Source organism: Terrapene carolina, unplaced genomic scaffold (genome assembly GCF_002925995.2).
Source record: "Terrapene carolina triunguis isolate 2854851 unplaced genomic scaffold, T_m_triunguis-2.0 Scaffold238, whole genome shotgun sequence".
In the NCBI taxonomy this organism is placed as follows: domain Eukaryota; kingdom Metazoa; phylum Chordata; order Testudines; family Emydidae; genus Terrapene; species Terrapene triunguis.
This window is the reverse complement of record NW_020664589.1, coordinates 17,348,541-17,369,528: the sequence shown is the minus strand read 5'-3', so window position 1 is coordinate 17,369,528 and position 20,988 is coordinate 17,348,541. Positions and strand designations below refer to the sequence as shown.

Genomic DNA, 20,988 nt, shown 5'->3' with positions numbered 1-20,988 from the left:
TGTAAACAATGGTATGCAGTGGCTATTTCGAAGGAGAGCATCTTAGCTCTGCATCTCTGACCTCAGTTCTATTAAGAGTAATCAGAGGTGTCAGCCATTTTGAAAGAGCAGTTTTTTGTGGACTTCTCCGTCATATAACATCATTCTTCAGCTCTGCTGAAGAAGAAACTTTCATTTATGAAGAAAAATGACAAAAATAACTTGTAGCCATTGCATGAGATTTCATTGAGATTTGCCTATGTGGAAAGTTGGAAGAGTCGGCATTACGTTATTCACTGTTAAGATAATTTGGGAGAAAACATGCTCTGGCACCAGATCTTAAAGCACTAAGTATCTTAAAGGACCGATATTCTAATTAATTGTAATTCTTAAACTAATTAACAGATTTACTTGTAAATTCTTAGAAAATGTATTCTGTACTTAGAGTAGGTCCTGTAAGAACAAATATATAGAACAAAGTGATTGAATCCCTTCTTTAAGTGTGAAACATAGTCTTAACTAAGGAACTTCAGCCATCTTATTGAGCCATAAGATTATTTTTGTTAGCTACACAAGTTCAGATCTGTTAGTTTGAATATTTGTTCTTTCTAATAAAGGACAATAGATTTTGTGTGTTCCTTGTAGCATAGTTGAGGCACTTTACATTGGAATAGAGTAGGTGATATAGTTGTTTATTCCAGCAGATAGTGGCAAATGTTTTTTGAGTATATGACCTCATGTTTCCTTTCTATGGTTTTAATACCCACTAAGAGACTTTTTTAAAAGAATTCCCACTTGAGTTGTCATTTACTTCTTTTGGTTTGGATAGAGTTGAATTCAATTTTTTTTTCCAAAAGCCGCTTAATTATATAGCCGTAGTAACTTATCCATGCACAGCTGATGTCTGACAAGCACTGGAACAAAATGTGTTTTACTGCTGCAGTGGAGAATCAACACGTTGTAGGTCCTACAGAAATAGCGGCTATTGAGCACTCATACATATCAGGTTACATTTTAAAGTAGGTTTAATTTAAGGCCTAAAACTTTGAAAAGTTGAAAAACCTTGAAAGTTATCTCAGGGTGCAAGGTTGTAAAATGAAGTAAGACGCCTTGTGCGGCCATGCTAGGGCTTGCCAGACCATGGGTCCAGGCATTGTGGGGAGCATAGGGGCTTGTCAGCCTAGTATTTCTCTCTTCCACAGCAGATAGGTAGGGAGAGCACAGATACTTGGTTTCCCATCTCTTCTCCCACCAAAAAAAATGTTTATTGCCAGTCCACAGAGATTATTAGCCAGAGCAAAGGGGTGGGGGGGGGGGGGGGGGTATGCTACACCTAGTAAAGGGCTGTAGCAAATTACTTCTCTCCCAAACTCAGGGCTAGCAGCAAAGGCTCATTTAGCCCTTAATATTTAATGGCAACAGAACTACATATGGTCAGTGAAATTTTTGACACTGAATGCTTGCAAACTAATACGTTTATGAGAATGAACCTTAAATAATTCAGACTTCTAATAGATACTGATAATTCCATGTAATTTGGAGTGGCTGTAGTACAATCATGCGATGAATGATAATTTGGAACCAACTGATAGAGGAATTGCATTGAGATGGAATAATTGCACATATCTCCATTTGTTCTTTTAAGATAAAATTAACCCTTGCTGACACAAAGCCAAATTACTAAGGCTTTGTGAGAGGAATCCCACAAGGATTCGGGAAGATGGAATTCATACACCGCAGTTCATGGGCACACTGCAGGTCTTAAGAGGATGGCGCAAACCCCTCTTTAATACATAGCCACCCTGCCCTCTCCCCACAGAGGGACATGTCAGGACTTAAAGTGATGCATTTGCCCTTAGAAGGGCCCCAGGCACTTGGACGAATAGTTTCCCTTATGTAAGAAATTGACCTGTTATTAATTACAGCAATATTAAAAGAAATGCTACGTTTCCTGGTTTCCCCATTTCTTCCCTTTCCCATTGGTTTCTGGGAAACCAGAAGATAATTTAAAAAACTGAAAAAGCTATTCCAAATATAGCTATATTTACCAGAGAGATTTTATATTTCTCTTTGGAGGAGAGGAGGTTTTGAGAGATTGATGCTTAATGCGGCCCAAATAAAAAATTGATTTAGAACTATAGGTAGAATAATAAATTAGAAGAAAATGGCTTCAGTTTTTAAAACTAAACTCTCACAATGGAAGAGCATCTTGCTTCATGTTTACAGTTACGAGCAGAGATGTTTCCTGTACTTTTTCACACTTTAGTCAGTTACTTTTTTAGATATTATAGGTAAAGTATCAACAACCTTTTTAATCAATGCTTTGGCTAAGAGTTCTGATACTTGATAAAATGTTTGACTGCTGAGCCAACATTTGCATCTTGAATGCAGCTCTAAGTATAAAGAAGGGATAGAATGTATATATCAGTGTATATTTTTTTATTGGTGAAAGCATACAGGAATTGTCAGAGTAACTTAATATTTTAAAATCTCCTTTAAGAGGCCATTTTAGTTAATAAATGATCACAATACATCAAAATTGTTAATATATCCAGCAAACTGTGTTTTCTCAAATGACCAAAATTTTTACTTCTACTTGCCCATCTAGTTTGCTTTCTTACTGGTAATGGTGAGTTTACTGCAGTGATTATTTCTGGTGGTTGGTTTCTCGAGGTAGCTTCTACCAGATTATTTAGTTGACAGTTTGTCTCCTGAGATAAATCTGGTGTTAACAATAAGTGAATTTCAGGAAAGAGGAGATCTGGGAGTCTGAGTTGCTTGATATTTTAACTGTTTGAGCCTTATTTTCAAGCCCTATTTTGGAGATGGAATCAAAATATGTAAAGAAATATTATATTCATTTTAAGGTTTGACTAATGTTGTGAAGATACAAATCATTTATTTTACTACCTATAAACTGTTTCAGCACACTGAAGAAAAAGCTATGCTAATTTATATAGCTTTGACATTTTATAATTTTCATGATTTTTAGATAAAGGATTTTATATTTAAAACTTTAATAGTCTAGTCTGAGTTCATTTATCTTTAATTTTTGAAACGGGTAGAGTAATTCATAACAGTAATTTTATTCCTGTAATGTAATATTCACTTGAGTTCATTTGTGCATTAAAATTCCTTTAAGACCGTTATTAATGATTTATATAATGAAATGTCATATTAATCACAGAAGTTTTCACATTTTATTATTCTCTTCCATGTTAATACTATCTTTATGATCTCTATTAATGTTTTATATCCTCTAATTTCAATTATAAATCAAGAACACTTTCATGTTTTTGTTGGTATTTGCTTTTCAGGGGTGCCACCTTTAAAATTTTATGACTTTCCCTCCTACATATGCGGTATAAAACATCTTTATTCATATAAAGGTAGTTAATTATGTCTTTGTTTATAGTAAACTTCCATTGACAAACTTATAGTAATAATATTTCTTTTCAAGCTCAGAGACTAGAACGACTACGAAAAGAGAGACAAAATCAAATAAAATGCAAAAACGTTCAGTGGAAAGAGAGAAATGCTTCTTGTTCAGGTAAAAAGAAACATCTATTTTCTTTATATTTTTAATTGTTGAGTTAACTTATTATTCATTTACAGAATTTTCAGTTTATAAACCTCACTTAAAAACTTCCAAAACACAGAGGAAATATTGTGAAGGATTCTGACCACCTCCTATTCGGACTTGTGTTTTCCCCATAGTTTTCAACCACCACATGCCCACTCCTATTGATTTACATTGATTAAAGAAAAATCAAGAAATTGATTCAAAGCTACTGTAGTTGATTGAAGTTTAAATAAATAAGGGTGTTTTAAGAAACATTTCAAAATAAATATTGTTAACACAGTGCTTGCAGATCTTGGCAGTTTGTAACATCACTGTTTATCTTGTGTCTACACATAAAATTTAGGTCAACCGATCTAATTTGCTAAGTGATGTGAAAAATTCACACCTATGAGAGATGTAGTTAAGCCAACCTAAACCCTGGTATAAACTCAGCTAAGTCGACAGAAGAATTCTTCCATCAACCTAGCTACTGCCTCTTGAGTGGATTTACTACAGAGATGTAAAATCCCCTTCCAGTGATATAGCAAGTGTCTACACTACAGCAGCATAGCTGCCGCATGACAGCTGTGCCGCTCTAGTACTTGTAGAGTAGACATACCCCGAGGCTCCTCTTAGCTTGATGAATAAACATTAAAGATGGTGAAATTGTGTTCTGCAATTTTTTGCATGGGAGGTGGTGTTTAACAAAACAAATAACTGACAAGCCTTGACCCTCTCCTTGCAACCGATCAAAGCTGATTAGAGTATCTACCTTCCAAATTTCAGTAGCAGCCGTGTTAGTCTGTATCCGCAAAGAGAACAGGAGTCCTTGTGGCACCTTAGAGACTAACACATTTATTAGAGCATAAGCTTTCGTGGGCTACAGCCCACTTCTTCGGATGCATTGGGTTGTAGCCCACGAAAGCTTATGCTCTAATAAATTTGTTAGTCTCTAAGGTGCCACAAGTACTCCTGTTCTTTTTACCTTGCAAATGGAAGACCACTATTTTCAAACAAGTGATAGGATGCATGACCTATTTCAAGTGGCCTTGGATGTTATGGATGAATGTATGTGGGGTGAAATATTTTTTTAAAGGTTATATTTACAAATTTTAAAAGTCGTCTCAGTCAGTTTTCTAGGTAAGGAGGAAAGCTTAAGGGGGAAAAAAGCTAAGAGAAGTATTATGAAAATATTACTTTTGTCTTCATGGGGTTTTAAGCTTTTGGGGCTTCTAAACTCACTCTTCCCTCACTTCTTCAAACCATTAATGTTATTGAAAGATGGCTCTTGCTTTTAATGTAGCTCTGCTTAAGCATATGAACTCAGGAAACTTTAGAATGAAATGAAGCCAGAAATGCCATTTGAGGTTTTTATCTTTTCTTGGAGCCAGTAGTTATAACTAATATTTTCCCTGTAAATACCTATTACTTCCTTTTGTAATTCATAATTTAGCATTTCTTATTGCTATAATGTGGTGCTTAAATGGTAACGTATGGAATTTAAAAAATTCCATGCCAATTATTTTATTTTCTAGCATAAACTGATGTTTGTTTCTGTTGTATTTGACACAGACCATACACGACTTTCAGAGTTTATCATGCTTGCTTCTTTCAAAATTTGTATATATCTTAATGTGATCTCTACATAATCTCTGTGCCTAGGTCCCTGTATTTTTCTGGCTGCCCTTTGTAGGACCTTCCCCAGTTCTATAATATCTTTTGCATAAGAGAGTGAACAGAGCTGCTCACAGGATTCCAAACGTGGTTGCACTAATCCCCTATACAGAGTTACAGCATATGTTTGATACCTCTGTTAATGCATCCTAAAATGTTTTTGCCTTTTTACTCTGTTAAGCATTATATTGAAGGTTTTAAAGTTTAATCTTCCATAACCTCCAACTCCTTCTGCTCAGTGTTTTGTAGCTTTTGACCACTGACGGTATAATCCTCTCTTCTTGTTTCTTGTCCCTAACCATATTGCTTGATGTTTCTGTGCATTGAAATGGACAATAGATTCCCAAGCTCTTGCTTTATTCTAGCTAGTTCTGTTGTCTCATTCCTGGACCACAGATCTAAGACACTGGAGGGGTCTCTGCTCCATGCAGCCTTGGAGGTGGACCAAACCTATCAATTATTAGCAGGGGAGGTGTGGCTCCTCCCCTAAGAAAGTTCTCCAGTTTTTTTGAGTCTTCAGATGCAGTCAGGGAGTCCCATTCTTCCCTGCTGCGGAGCAAAAAACAAAACAAAAAAACAAACATCTCCAAGCTTTGACTTTATCAGCACAGGGGTTTCCCTTTCTCTCCACAGTCTCCTTTAGAAGACGTTCTAAAAGGCACAAAATGAAATCTCTTTCCCTCAAGTGGCATAAATCTGCGGTGTGCAGCATGGAGGATAATCCTCAGTGCTGGGTTCCCCTGCTCACTTTCAGAGCACAGCATGAGAGATAAACACAGAAAAATCCAGGCCATAGACATATGCTGATTCCTCTGGGCCTGAACATCCACACAGGGAATTCTTCCTCATTAGGAGAAGAAGGCCAGAGTTAGAGACTCAATAGTCAAATATGTATTTAAAAAACAAAACAAAAACCCTCCCACAGAGGATAGTCTCTTTCAGGCAAGAGTGTACTGAGCATAGTAAACTACGAGTATGAAGTCTGCAGATGCCCTAGACATGCTATAGCTATATATCCCTTCTCATGCATCCTGGGAAGGTGTAGTGGTATGGTAAGGAATTCTAGCCACACCTATAAGATTGGGAAAGCATCAGGTTGTTGTCTCCACCTCCTGGTTTATTCCAAAGAGGAAATGTCCATACTTTTAGCTTCCAGAAAGAAATCTACTAACTCAGTCTGTCTATTTAGGGGCCTGCTTGAGGTTTACCTTTTGGTTCTAGGACAAAAGCCTCACTACTACATCTACCTCAGTACCATGGATTCTTGAATTTCTTCAAGATTGACTCGGACTGGGCCTGACATTTCAGACAGTCAGAGGTCAAGTTGCTGCTTTGTCTAGCATCCTTAGTGAAGCAGGGAAGTAGTGAATTTCTTCCTACCCAAATGTCCAACATTTTTTGAGAACAGCATTTCTTCTACATCCTCCTGAAGCACACAGAGTTCTTTCTTGGGATCTTAACCTGGTTCCCAGGGCCATTACAGACCCTCCATTTGAACCACTCCTGAAGGTGTCTCATTTTCTAACCATTACAGTAGTCTTGTTGATAGCAGTCAATTCAGCCCTCAGGGTGAGAATTGGGAGTTTTTTCCCAGTAACCTTAGTACTGCACCTTTCATAAAGATAAAGTGGTACTCAGAATCAACTCTGCCTTCATACCAGGCTCTGTTGAGCACAGAAAATTGTCCTTCCATCCTCCTGGCCAGCTCCTTGCATCCCAAAGAGAAACTGGCATATTTTGGATGTCCACAGAGCTCTCAAAGTATATATTCATCACACAGCTCAGTTCAGAAAGACAAATACTGTGTTTGTGTTTCATCATCTGGTGTCAAAGGGAAAGTAGGCTTCAAAATCTTCAGTTTCCAGATGGCTAAAATTTTGTACAGTGGAGTCGCATCATAGGCGCATTTAACTTACACAATTCTAACTATACGTGCTCAGCAAAACAAAACAAAAAAGAGAAAAATAGCAATTTAAATACTGTACCTGTAGTGTGGGCGATTCTGCCCACCATTCCACTCAATGAGCGTTTGACTATACGCGATTTTCGCCTTACGCGCTGACTTCAGAACCTAACCCCTGCGTAAGATGCGACTCCCCTGTATCTAAACTGTATTCTTAAATGTATTCACCCAAATTTGGGTTATTGCTGATTATGCACTATATGTATCTTACGACTTTAAAAACAAACTTTGTATTTGTGGATAATCTAAGCACTATACCCAGATGTACAGACACTCTTTTCTTAACCTTAGCTTTAATAACATTTTTATATCCCATTGGTTCAACTGAGAAAGCCCCTGAGCGCAGCAAGTTGCAGCGCTGTACACCGCCAGTGTAGCCAAGGCCTAAGAAACAACACAAGCAAGTAAAACACCTGCTTTCTCAGTTGAACCAATGAAATCATTACACAGAACTCCAGGAAACAAAGTGTTTTCCAAAGGCACAAGAAATTACAGCTCACAGCACTACTCTAACATAGAGGCAAATAAGAATTTTTAAAAACTAAAACAAGCCTGTTGTACAAACAGAATACGTTATGGGGTTTAAGTTCCCATAATTAAAGACAAAATTTAATCATGCTCTTCTGGATTAATTTATATCTTGCTCTAACCTATTGGGTATCTTTTAGTATATACCACCCTTGTCAACTGTTTGAACTTTCAGGTAATCTGATGGATAAAAATAAAACTGAGTTTGTGACTAGTTACAGTTTGACAGGTTTTAACTTCACAATTCAAAAAATGAACTGCCTCCCTGAAGCATTGACTTCTGAGTCCTGTTTAGTCTGCCTCAGTAACATTGTGTTCTCTGTATGGGCAGCATGTAAATCTTTGGGACTATCCAAATGTATGAATAAAGAACAGAGTGTAGACAGTTTAGGTGGATTGATGCTGATTCTCAGATAGTGATTGATTGAGTTTGTGGTGGTTTGCTCCAAGAGCAGATGTGGAGCAAACTTGTCCAGTTTCAGTCACTTGTACTAGAGAATGAGACCCATTGATTCTAGTAAGCTAAACGCTACAGGCTCTGAGCTATATTCATCCATCCTGATTCTGTAGAGTCCTTGTAACATTAGGACCCTCCCTTTATTAAAAAAAAAATCAATTTCCATAAATTTGGGTTTAAACTCTCGCTGACAATCCTGCTACTATACCAAACAGCATTATAACAGGCTTCTTATGCCCCACTAACTTGCACATTAACTTCATTATTGCCCTTATTATCACAATACTGTACTTCCTTGTGACCCAGGATGCTTGTTGCTCAAGCATGGTGTTATCAGGCCTTATTTTTCCAGATGAGATCCACGCAAGGCAGCTTACTTGAAGAGGGGAAGTACATGGAACATAGGAATTGCCACACTGGATTAGATTCATGGTCCTTCTAGTCCAGTATCTTGTCACCAATAGTGCCAGTCCTAGATGCTTCAGAGGAGGTGCAAGGAACCCTGTAGTTAACCTTGATGGGATAACTTGCCCCAAGAGTGTTTCCTTTTAACCCCTAATAGTTAGATGTGGGATTAAGCCCAGAAGCAAAAAATTAATATCTCTTCCAAAACTCTTGTTTATTTTTTAATATTTACTATTATAACTCTGAATAAATCTAAGTCTCTAGCCATTACCATCAAGCAGCCTCCTGCTCCAGATTACAGCCAGCTCGATATTAACCTATCTGGACTACAAAGGGGGCAACTTTCAAATATTTGGGCAGCATCCTAGACAGTGCTAGAGGATGCTCAAAAGATGTGGACACACTTGTATATATTGCCATGTTTCAGGCCCTTCAGCAGCTTCTGTTGAAATGTGACAGGTTCGGTCACAGAGACACCCTTGGCACTGTCACTTGATGTGCCAAGATTACCTTTGAGCCCGTTTTCCCTGCCATTTTGGGACCTCCAGAACCCTGCCTTGTTGAGCCAGACACGCTAGTCTGCTGCAACACAGACCCAGGGTCCGGGCCACATCCCCAAAGCTGCAGACTTTAAGTGAAAACAGCTCTGCAGGTTACCTGACTCCAGCACCCAGACACCCAGCTCCCAATGGGATCCAAACCCCAAATAAATCCGTTTTACTCTGTATAAAGTTTATACAGCATAAACTCATAAATTGTCCACCCTCTATAACACTGATAGATATGCACAGCTGTTTGCTCCCCCAGATATTAATCACTTACTTTGGGTTCATTAATAAACAAAAGTGATTTTATTAAGTATAAAAAGTAGGATTTAAGTGATTTCAAGTAATAACAGACAAAACAAAGTAAGACATCAAGCAAAATAAAGCAAAAACACGTAAGCCTAATACATTAAGAAACTGATTACAGATAATATCTCACCCCCACAGGTGTTCCAATAAGCTTCTTTCACAGACTAGACTCCTTCCTAGTCTGGGCCCAATCCTTTCCCCTGGTACAGTCCTTGTTAGTTCCAGCAGCCATCTTAGGTGTTAAGCAGGGGCTTTCTCATGGCTGGCCCCCTTTGTCCTGTTCCACCCGCTCTTATAGCTTTGGCACAAGGCAGGAATCTTTTGTCTCTCTGAGTCCCCACGCCTCCTTCTAAATGGAAAAGTACCAGATTTAAGATGGATTTCAGCATCAGGTGACATGGTCATATGTCCCTGTGAGACCTCATTCTTCATTGCCCACGAGCTGGCCCACATGTTCACAGGAAGGTAAACAAACCCATTCACAACCAATTGCCCTAGTCAATGGGAGCCATCAAGATTCTAAGCCACCATTAATGGCCCACACTTTGCATAATTACAATAGGACCTCAGAGTTATTCTTCATATTTCTAGCTTCAGATACAAGAATGATACATTCATACAAATAGGAGGAATATATTCAGTAGGTTATAACCTTTGTTATGATACCCTACAAGAGACCTTTTGCAAAAACCATATTCCAGTTACATTATATTCACATTCATAAGCATGTTTTCATAAAACATATGGAGTGCAACGTCACAGAAACGTCATGACATTAAGCTTGCTATAAAGCTGCGAATCTATAGAACTTCAGTTATATCAGCTTCATTGTATGGAAGTGAAACATAGGTGCTGTGGAAGACTGAAGTACATTGGATCGACATTTTTGATTCTCATCATCTTGGTCAGCTGCTCCGTATCAAGAGCAGGACAAGATCTGAAACAGGGCTTTGGAGCTGTGCTCCGGCTCTGCTCCATCTCCAGGCAAAAACCTGCAGCTCCACTGCTCCAGAGCTGTTCCGGGCTCCACTCCAAAGCCCTGATCTGAAATGAGGATCTCTGAAGCTGAAGCCAGCAACTACCCTCCATGAGCACTGGTATGAATGTATTATTAGAATAGAAGACCAACGAATTCCGAAGCGTGTGGACCTAAGAATGCCGCTACATGGCTGTGACCTTAAGCACCTGGCCAGAGAGAGATTCGAGTGTTGCTCAATCTGCAAGGAGGACACATCCTTTTGGGATTTGTCATGGTAGTGATGATTATAACTCTGGGTATTCTTGATATCCATATTATTCTTAATTGTATTACAGTAGTGCTTAAAGATCCTAATCAAGATCAGCACTCCGTTGCACTAGGCACAGTACAAACCTATAGTGAGAGTTGGTTCCTGTTGCATAGAGTTTACAGTCTATATAGAAAAGATGGATGAGGGATGGGAGGAGAAAAAGAAATGTCTAATCCCTTTTTAATCCCAATAAGGTCTTGTAGCAATGACATCTACAGGTTAATTGTACAAAGAAGCTTTCAGCTTTGAATTTGGCACTTTTCAGTTTCATTGTGTCCCCTTGTTCTTTTGTTATGAGACAGGGTGAATAGAAACTCCCAGTCTATCTTCTTTAGACTGTTCGTTGTTTTATATAATTTTTATTGTATCCCCTCCGATTCATTTCTTCTCCAAGGTAAACAGTATCCTTTTTGCACATGGTAATGCAAATGCTTTTTTTTTTTTGAATCGCAGCAGAGGAGCTAAGCTCGCTGTTCGAAAAAAAGAATTTCAGAGTAAAGTCTCCACATTCTGGGAAGCAGTCGTTACTGTCTGTGCGACTTGAACAGTGTCCACTGCAGTTGAACAACCCTTTCAATGAGTACTCAAAATTTGATGGCAAGGTAAGTGAACCAAACATTTTCCTCTTACATAGAGCTGGCTTCTGATCGAAGGTTAGGTTGCTCTGTCTGCTCTGATGACAATGCAATGTGTAGATATTTGTTTGGGCTTTAATTAAACATCACAATTGCCCTACAGTTCATTATTTTAAACTGGCTATCCTAAAAGTTGTTTCTCTTTGTCTTTCTCTTTAATTGTAATGGTTCCCAGAGGCAATAGCAATAGGAGCCAAATGAAAATATATAATAAATGGTATGTATGCTCTGCCCTAGTACTAGAAGGTTATATCATGGACTTGTGTCCGTCCTTCAGCACATGGTGCTTTAAGTAAAATGTTTAGTACAACTGAGTCTTAGGCATCTTATCCCTACTCGACTATTGGTGTGTCCATGGATATCAATAGTCTGTTGCATTGCACAGAGTTTCTCTCTAGTAAATCTAGCCCTACCCCCATAGTATCTGGGCAGCTCACAATTTTTGGTGTGTTTATCCTCACAGCACCCCTGTGAAGTAGTAAGTGCTATCACCCCCAATTTAGAGATAGGAAACTGAGGCACAAAGACAAAGTGACTTGCTGAAAGTCCCACCGAAGTCCTGTGGCAGAACAGAAAATAGCACCCTGGTCTCCCCAAGTCCCAGGCTAGTGCCCTTCTCTCTGTGCTGCCAGCTGCACGAGGGTCTCTGGCAGCTGGCAGAGCAGCTCGAAGTGGGTCTGTGTGATGCTCTCTTTCCCTTCTCTCCCACCCTCATGAAGGTCTGTATTGGCTGGGATGGGGGTAGCATCAGCATCTGTTGACAGTACTTTCTTTCCCCCCTGGAAGTTTCCCACTTCCCAGAGTCTGCAGTGGCAAATAGGGCAGGAGGACCTGGGGTTGAAGGGAGAGTGCTGGTAGAAATCTCACTGGAACAGATGTTCTCGTGGTACTTCTCTGACTTGAGTTTAGCCAGTGGGATCTGAGTTTAAAATAGGGCCCAAATGGCTGGCAGGGATTGAAAAATCTTCCAGAACCATCAACTTCAGCTTTGGCAGGATCTGTACGTTGTGTCTGTTGCCTCTAATCCCAAGTAGTCAGAGGGGCTGAAGAGCACTGGGTCTAGCTGTAGCCATTTCTGAGAGAGCTGCTGTTGAAGCCTGGTTGGAACTGCATTTGGGTGTGAGTGGAAAGTAAGTTGATCAATATTATGCAATTTTAAGGTTTATATCTTTCAATCCCCTGGAGCTCGTACAACACTTTATTCATCAGGCAAGGACATCTATCTTTCCAATGTTGTGGAGCAGCAGTTTCTATCCCTGTAGTACCTTCAAAAATGTTCATTGATTCATTGGTAATGTACAGACCATTTGCCAGACAGAAACATAGGAGATGCCATAATGGATCATACCAGAGGTCCATCTAATCCTGTCTAGAGTCTTTATGACTAGTTGCTTTGCTTTTCAGAGTATCTGCACACCCACACATCCCAAAACCCTATTGAAGTTGTGTCACAATGCTAGTCTTTTCTGATTCTTTCCCCAAGAATGACAACCTTAAGTATTAGTGACCACAATATAAATATTTATTTAGATTTTGACTGAAAGCACTTCACCCTCAAAGGGCATCCATCCAAGGCTCTCGGTGCCCTTTGACGTACATTTAAAAACAGTACCATAAGGAATGCAAAATATAAATCACCCAACACAACAGCACTTCCTTTTACACAGTAACCCTCAACTAATCAACAGTCAGCAAACCAATGTATCTTAAAAATCCCATTCCCCACAAGACAGAAATCTTATCCCCAACCACCTTACTCCCGCCACAGTGCCAGCTCAAATAGTCAGGCTTTGCAGCATGCCTGGAAGGTCAGCGTAGTTATTCAAATACAATTACATTGTGAACTACCATGTGTTACCTAGAACTAAATCAAGAATTGCCTCCTGTGTGCAAGGCTACACTCCAGCTTTTATCACTTCCGTGTCTATTATAAACCCTGGAAAGCTGAAAAAATATAAACATTAGGATCATAGGGCGGTGTCATAGTGTGCTGAAAAAATTACAGGTGGCAGTGTAGCTCTATTTTCTGCTGGATTAGTTTGTGGGGACTTCAGTGGGAGTGTCAAGTATGAGCTTCACTACTGTTTTGGTGGGAAATCTTCGCTATCTGTCAAGTGTTTTTAACAGAGAAAATCAGACATGTAATTTGATTAAACATATGTAGAGAGGTAGTATTATAAAAGTCTTTGTGGAGTTGTAGCTCTTAGACCATAGTATCTGTAGAGCATAAACTGCCTGTTTATATGTTATGTTGCATTTATTAGTATTGCATTAATTAGTGCAAACTCTGCGTTTGAGAGAATTATTTCTGGCATAATTACTTGGTGCCTTGCTGCCAACAGTAGCAGGATGGCCTTCTTTTTCTGCAGTTCATATTTTGGTGTTCCTGAGTCACTGGATTCTGATTTGCCAAAGGGTTATGAACTTTTTATGATATACTTCCTATAGCTATTGTGTACAGAGGAGATGGGGAAAAAAAACCTCTGGACTAGAGGAAATTATCCTCATTCACAAAGGTTGAAATTTTGTAACCTGTAAAAGCTTGAGCAAGACTTGAGCTAAATATGGGGGGCTGGGGTGTCTTGGGAAGTTGGGGAATGGAAAAATTACTCCTCCTCAACTTCCTAACCCCCACTACTTTTTTTTCTGATTTAGTATGTATTACAGCTGACTAGAATTAAAATCTTATTTTCATCTATTTAACATTGATGCATTTGGCAGATGTGTAATGAAAATCAGTAACATTTGAAGGAAATTGTACTGTACATATTAGTCATTTTTATAATCATTTTGAAATGTATCAATATGATATGCACTGACACCTTGGTGATTAATAGAGAATTATATTTCAGTTGAGCCTTTTTTTACCCTAGAAATTAAAATGCCTATTCAAATAACGCTGCAAAATAATCAAATTAGCATTTTGTGAATGCATAATTGGATTATATTAGTTATAGCAGCATTGTTTGTTTGTACCACTGTGTGTAAGTTTGTGTCAGCATTTTGATTATAAAACCCTTTCTTCCAGGCTTCGTATGTATTACCTATTTTAAAAAACACAATAACATCAACCCTACATCCCAGTTGAGCCGTAGTACAGCTATTATAGTTCAGTAGTGAATTACTTTACCTAGTTAGCTTTTCTTCAGTTTTGCTGTACTTTTTAAATAGTAATTTGAAATTATAAACATGTAGCTTTTTTATTATTCTATGGCAAATATGAGTATTTTTAATGAAATTTTGTAGGTAGGACCAATACTCTTTGGTATTGAAATATTTTTTTAAGTGATAAGAGATGAGCAGTATTTTTTTCACAAATATTTATTACTCTTTTCCTGGGAATAGTGCACATCTTATTTACATAATTAACTGAGCTACTCATGTCTCTTGGGAAAATGATACATAATTGGGGAGAGAAGGGTGGATAAGGAGGGACTTGGGGCCTAATTAAACATGTTTTAAAAAACCCCACTTAATTATGTATTTACTCAAGAGACACGAGTGTCTCTAAAATCCTCTTTAAGATTATTACTAAGGCTTTGATTTAAAAATTTTAAAAATTATTGTCATGTAGATTTTCTGTTTGTTGAATAACATACTTTTTGTGGATCACTGGCAAACAAAAAGAAAAGCAAATCAGCCACTCTATCCAAGCTGAGAGAGAAAGAGTGTGTGTGTGTGTGTGTGTGTGTGTGTGTGTGAACTCATGTTAACTCTGAATATTTTAATTCTAATCATGAATATGCCTTCATAAATAAATTTAAATGAAATAAAATCCTCTTTAGTGAGTTTTTGTTTAATGAATGTATTATTTTAAGAAAATCAGTTAAAAATAGGAAAGCATTAAATTCTATAATATTAAACATGCCACTCTGTTAAATCTCTCAATTTTCCAGGTGTGTTCTGTCAGACTTAGTGTCTGTTTCATAATCACTTCTGTATGTTTATGAAATAATAACATTTTAAAGCACTCTAATGTCTTCCTGTTGTTTTGATCCGTCTATTGAATTATCAAAAATAAATTAGAAAATACAGCTTCTAAAATACACCCACAATGGAAGCATTATGATCAGCTCACACAAGAGTTCTGGGAACCCTTGTCACACAGCCAAATTGAATAACTGGTAGTTTCACATACACTAAAATACAGTACTCCCTTTTTAAAATAAATAAATAAAAGGCAGGGCAAACTATATGTTTACTTTACCCAGCCAAATGGGGTAGCAGACATTGTCTAAACCTTTCAGTTTTCTCTTAAAATCCATTTCTCTTGACAAACTTGTAGCCCCAACAGCCAGCAGATAGCTGCAACTATGTGTCAGTCATTCACATACACTGTCTTTGTTTAATATGTAATGGTAAACTGGGCTGATGCGAATCTGGTGACGCTAGAGACCTTTGACCCCTTGTACTCTATCCAGTTGTAATTTGTATATAAGAAATTATATTAAGGTACCAGAAATTGGCAGCCAAATTGATTTTACTGCAAGTCTAATAATTAATTTACACACTCTAATGACAGATGACACACTCAAGAAGTGTTAGATTTATTCTCTGCCATCAGGTTTTTTAAAGATCGTTTTTTGTGGTTTGTTGATCCTTTCACTTTCTGGATGTTAACAGGGAGAAAACAAGGCTTACTTTAAAATAGTTTTCCAACCCATGGCATAGACAGCAGCATAAGGGAGGATTGGTGGCCTTATGGTTAAGGCATGTGACTGGGAGTTAGGAAATCAAGATCTGTTCCCAGTTCCTGCCACAAGTTTTGCATGCTCTTGGACACATGATTTAGACTGCAATCCTGAAATGTGCTCCTCATGGGTAAACTCCCATTGCAGGATTGGGGATTTAATCTCCCTGTGCCTCAGTTTCTTCATCTATAAAATGGAGCTAATATTGCTTGCCTATCTTTATTAATATTTATAAAGTACTTAAGATCTTCTGATAAAAAGATGTATAGACACAGGGAATATTTATTTTCAAACCATAGCCTGAGGGAAAGAATGATTGCCCAGAGACTTAACCACCAAAGGTACTTACCTAGTACAGTATTCGTTTCAGAGCTGTTTAGTTGGGTGGTATCTACACTAAAAGGAAGAATGTTAACAAGGTGCTTTCAAGTGACAAGGATAGCAAGGTCTCTGACTATAAATAAAGAGATGAGCTTTGTGATAGACTTGTCAATAGAATGTATGACCACTGCAGAGGTCTCTCCCTGACACTCCTGGGTATTATCCCTAAAGTAAGTCCACATTCAACTTCTCTCCTAAATCATTGCTAACCTTCTTGAGAAGTTGGTAGCCAGTGAAATGTTGACAAGACGCACTTGTGTCAAATTTATTTCTATGAGATGCCTGTTGCCTAAGTGGTGCAAATATCAGGCCCTTTGTCCTCAAAATAATGTCATCAAACATAAAAGTGCTATGGAAAAATCAAAGCAGGAACAGATGTTCAATATGTTTAAAATAGTCAATGGGGAATTGGGAATCTAGTGATCTAGCTAAAAGTCTGCTTACCTCTAGAATAATCTAGAAACACAGGGCTTAAATGCCTTTTCTGTGCCCAGAGAAAATACTGTAGTCCTTCAATTGCACTTTAGCGTCTCTGTCATTAATCACAAGCTAGAAATCAGAATGAAGGAAATATTTTAGCTTCACTGATCTCTTATGTGCCTGTTGGTGGAAGGGAAGTGACCTGAAGAAGATTTCTGTGTCGCTCGAAAGTTGTCCCTTCCACCAACAGAATCTGGTCCAATAAAAGATATTACCTCACCCACCGTGTCTCTCTAATATCCGTGGACCAATATGGCTGCACACACTGCAAATAAAATAAAAGCAGAGAGTCTGTTCTGTCTGGACAGGTGCTGAAAAACATATCTTGAGGATTGGGGCCTTTTTGTAATACAGCAAGGTTCTTTGTGAATGTGATTGTGGTAACTTATTAAAAACCCAACAACTCCTCCTTTAGTAACTGTTTTTACAAAGAAGCAGTAGAAAGCAGGGGGGAAGGGATAATTCATGAGTGCTAATTGCTTGGCTGTTAATTTTCATAAGTGTTGATAGAAGCAGTTCCTTAAATTAAACTTTGTTTAAAATGTATCAAGGGAAATATTCCACAATGTCGGGCCTGAAGTGAAAATTAATATGAATGCTGTGGCAATTAACACGTACTGGTTAATAGCTTTTAGCAGCATTTTGGGATGATAGTCCTTAAATACATTTTTGCATGCTGCTGCTGTTTCAGTCTTGTTCCAGTGTATGTCTGGATAATTATGAACAAATGTTTTCCACAATCACCAATATTAAATAGCTTTACTCAAAGAAAGTAGATAAAGAACTTTTGAAAGAGGCAGTACAGCTATTAATACTGAAAATATCTAAATTATGAATCCAGGTTTAAAAACTCAATGCCCATAAGCTAAGTAGAATGTTTCACACCTGTATTCTGAATATTTTGTTTTGATTTAGCAGGTGTAGCTTGCATAGTTTGTATTTCACCATTTACCTATTCTACAACTTCAGTTGTTCAGCTACCATTATCATAGAACAGTAAAAGCGAACAAATCCTAAATATATAAGGTTTTTATTATGTTATCGTTTTAATCAATATTGCCTTTCATATCTATAGTGTTCAATTAAGTTGATTTTAGAATATGTTTGCATTTTGTCTATACCAGATATATGTTATAATATGAGATCTGGCATAGTGGCTAGTAGAGAGATACACCTCTACCCTGATATAACGCTGTCCTCGGGAGCCAAAAAATCTTACCTCGTTATAGGTGAAACCGCGTTATATCGAACTTGCTTTGATCTGCCAGAGTGCGCAGCCCCCCCTCCACCCCCGGAGCACTGCTTTATTGCATTATATCCGAATTCGTGTTATATTGGGTTGCGTTATATTGGGGTAGAAGTGTATTTTGTTAATTATATATACAAAAACTATTCCGAATCTCCTATTTTGTGGTATGGTGCTCTCTGAACAGGCCAGATTCTTCAGCTTCAGAAGATGCTCACTGCAGAATTTTCTACAATACTATCTCCTTCAAGCCTTTCACAAGACCATTTAGAACTGCCAATACGTTTTTTGCTCTTCTGCAGCTGGAAACTGCTTTTTCCTCTCTTGTATTTCCCACGTTTTCGTAAGTTTTCCTATTACAAAGCTGCCCCACTATTCTGTGTGTAAATACTTTCCCATCAGGTTGCTGTTTGCCCTTCCACCTTCTTTTTCTCTCCTCTAGTAATTCACATGCTGAAGGCAAGTGGTGTAGCACATCTAGGTATGGTCACGTTCCGGTGCAGAATTGTACAAATAAGACGCTTCGTCATCTGATTCTTCTTGCTATGATCACTTCGGTTCTAATACATTGTTAATAACAGTGTGCTTGGCTTCCAAACCTGTTGATGACATCTTACCTCATTGTACAGTATAAATTCATTAATCCTTAGTAATGACTGGGATACATATTGCTGAATTTAATTAATAGGTAACAGTTGTGTGCATATATAATAATGTATGTGTCTATTGTACAAATGTGTACGCACTGCATATGTATGTGTAGTATATTTTCTAACCTTTGGCAATTTGTTTCCAATATTCTGTTGCTTTTTTCCCCTTGGATTTTCTGAGATTCCCCCTTTCCATATGGTTTGTGTACTTGGGGCTTTAACAAACTCTCCCAGTTTAGAACAGAACCACTAGAGTTGCTTTGCATTAACTCTGGCAGGACAGGCAGGCTCTTCTTCCCCTAGACTCTTGGATTCACTTGGTAGGAACAGAAATATAGTCTGCTGTAAGAAGTCATCTATTCATGAGCATTGTTTTCCTACTTGGGGAGGATTTACGTGTAAGAGCACTTTGAAAGCTGTGCAATTCCTGCCATTAGGCAGCTAATTTAAAGCCCTCTTACCTCCCTCACAGGGGTGCTGAGGGTTAATTAGGTAATGTTTGTAAAGCACTTTGGAGATAAAGCACTTATAAATGCTGGATGTTGTTAATCCTTTTTCTGACTCATTTTAAAAATCAAAGTGCAGGTTATCTGAAGGCCTCTATCAAGACAAAGCAAACTGTATGGAGCCTCCAAACTCCATTAAACTCAATTAAAGCATTCTCTTAAAAGGTGAGGGGGCACGGGGCCCATAGAAGATAGGACAAGACAATAGCCATACTGAGCCAGCTGGCTGCAGAAGAGCAGGTGTGTGTAAGAGGTTTCTTTGAATTTCCGTGTTTGTTGCCATCTCTTGCTCAAACCAGCTCAAAAGCTGCCTTTTAGTTCTGAATCCATCATAGAGATGCATGATCATTACTCTGGAATTCTGTAAGAACTTCACAATGAGGGTTACCTGCAGTCAGGACCCTGCTGTACTAGACAATCTGTGTATCAAGAAGCTTTCAGCACCCATGGAATGTATAGCTAATGAAACAATTCTTCAAAAACTGAGAAACAGTCTTGCATGCAGTGTTATACATTCTCCTAATGTGTGTGTGTGCACGTACCATAATATACAGTTTCTTAAACTGAACAATTAATTTTTAAGTTATCGCTTTCTAAAATACATTTTCTCGTATTAGAAATGTGATTAATTAACGTGAGTCATGCTGTTGGGTTTTATTGGAACAGTCTTATATTAAGAGATGCCTGATTTCTTCTTCGTTATGTCAAAGCTGAAATTGATTCTGATGCCCAATCAGTGTGCCTAAATATTTCTCTAACCCCATTGATACAGTAAAGTTTGTTATGGAGAGAGAAGCCTTGCACAGGGGGATCAATTAAACAGTGTACTGAAAGTTGGAAATAAGCATTAGTGTGTTCTATATATTGATTAAAATATATTAAGCTCAGCTGATACTTAATTAAAATAGTTCAGAACTTGTTTTGTTACTTAGTACAGAGGAGCCATTTGAAAGAAGATAAAGGAGTGCTGGAAATGTAATACCTGCTGGATATGTGCAGTGAGCAGCCTAATGTATAGGATGCAATACATCCAGGTGTAGAGCTATTGAAAATTTTGCAATGAAATAATCACTCAGGGAGCCTCCAACCCCCTTGTGCACTCTGTAGGACAGGTTTGAGTACGAAGCGGCATCACATGTTATGGGATCAATGTCCCTGTGGATTCAGTGGCTCTAGTATGCTGCTCAAGTGGCACAGAATAGCATCGGCAGCCTTTCTGTTCCAGACAGTAGACTGCAGGAGTGAGCGTGAGAGTTGTGCTGCAGTCCTGCACACTAGTTTCTCTTTGGGGTCATGAATTTTATCTCCCAGCTCCGAGAACGTCACTTCCTTAAAAGCCAACTATTCTTCCTTTATGTGAGTGAAGTGCATGGGGATCTGGTTTGCTTAACTTCCAACCTGGGGGCCCCTTGACCCACTTCCCCCGGCCTCACTTTTGTATCCTTAGCTATTGTTGGATGATTATGTCCTTACTTGACTGCATTCTTGTATTACATGCCTTCCTTGAAATCCCTGATCTGGTTCTGTGCAAAAACAGTTGCAGCCCTTGAAGTCGCTTCAAATAGACCCTTCATTCCTCTTGATCCAAAGTACTTTCACTCCACTATTATATTAAATCTGCTGATACCTGGCAGTACCATGTAAACAGCATTTTATTAATACCAATACGCTTTATGTTAAACTTAAAA

General features: G+C 38.3%; 1 protein-coding gene across 2 annotated transcripts in view; it reads left to right on the top strand.

Annotated features, from left to right (window-relative positions):
* The window catches only part of MAPKAP1 (MAPK associated protein 1), a 157,207-nt gene that overhangs the window by 20,392 nt on the left and 115,827 nt on the right, over positions 1–20,988 (top strand). For both annotated transcript variants that reach the window (XM_024214530.2, XM_024214529.2), the window contains exons 3-4: positions 3,440–3,529; positions 11,165–11,313. In XM_024214530.2, coding sequence (XP_024070298.1) covers positions 3,440–3,529; positions 11,165–11,313 — 239 coding nt within the window. The remainder of the gene's footprint in view (positions 1–3,439; positions 3,530–11,164; positions 11,314–20,988) is intronic.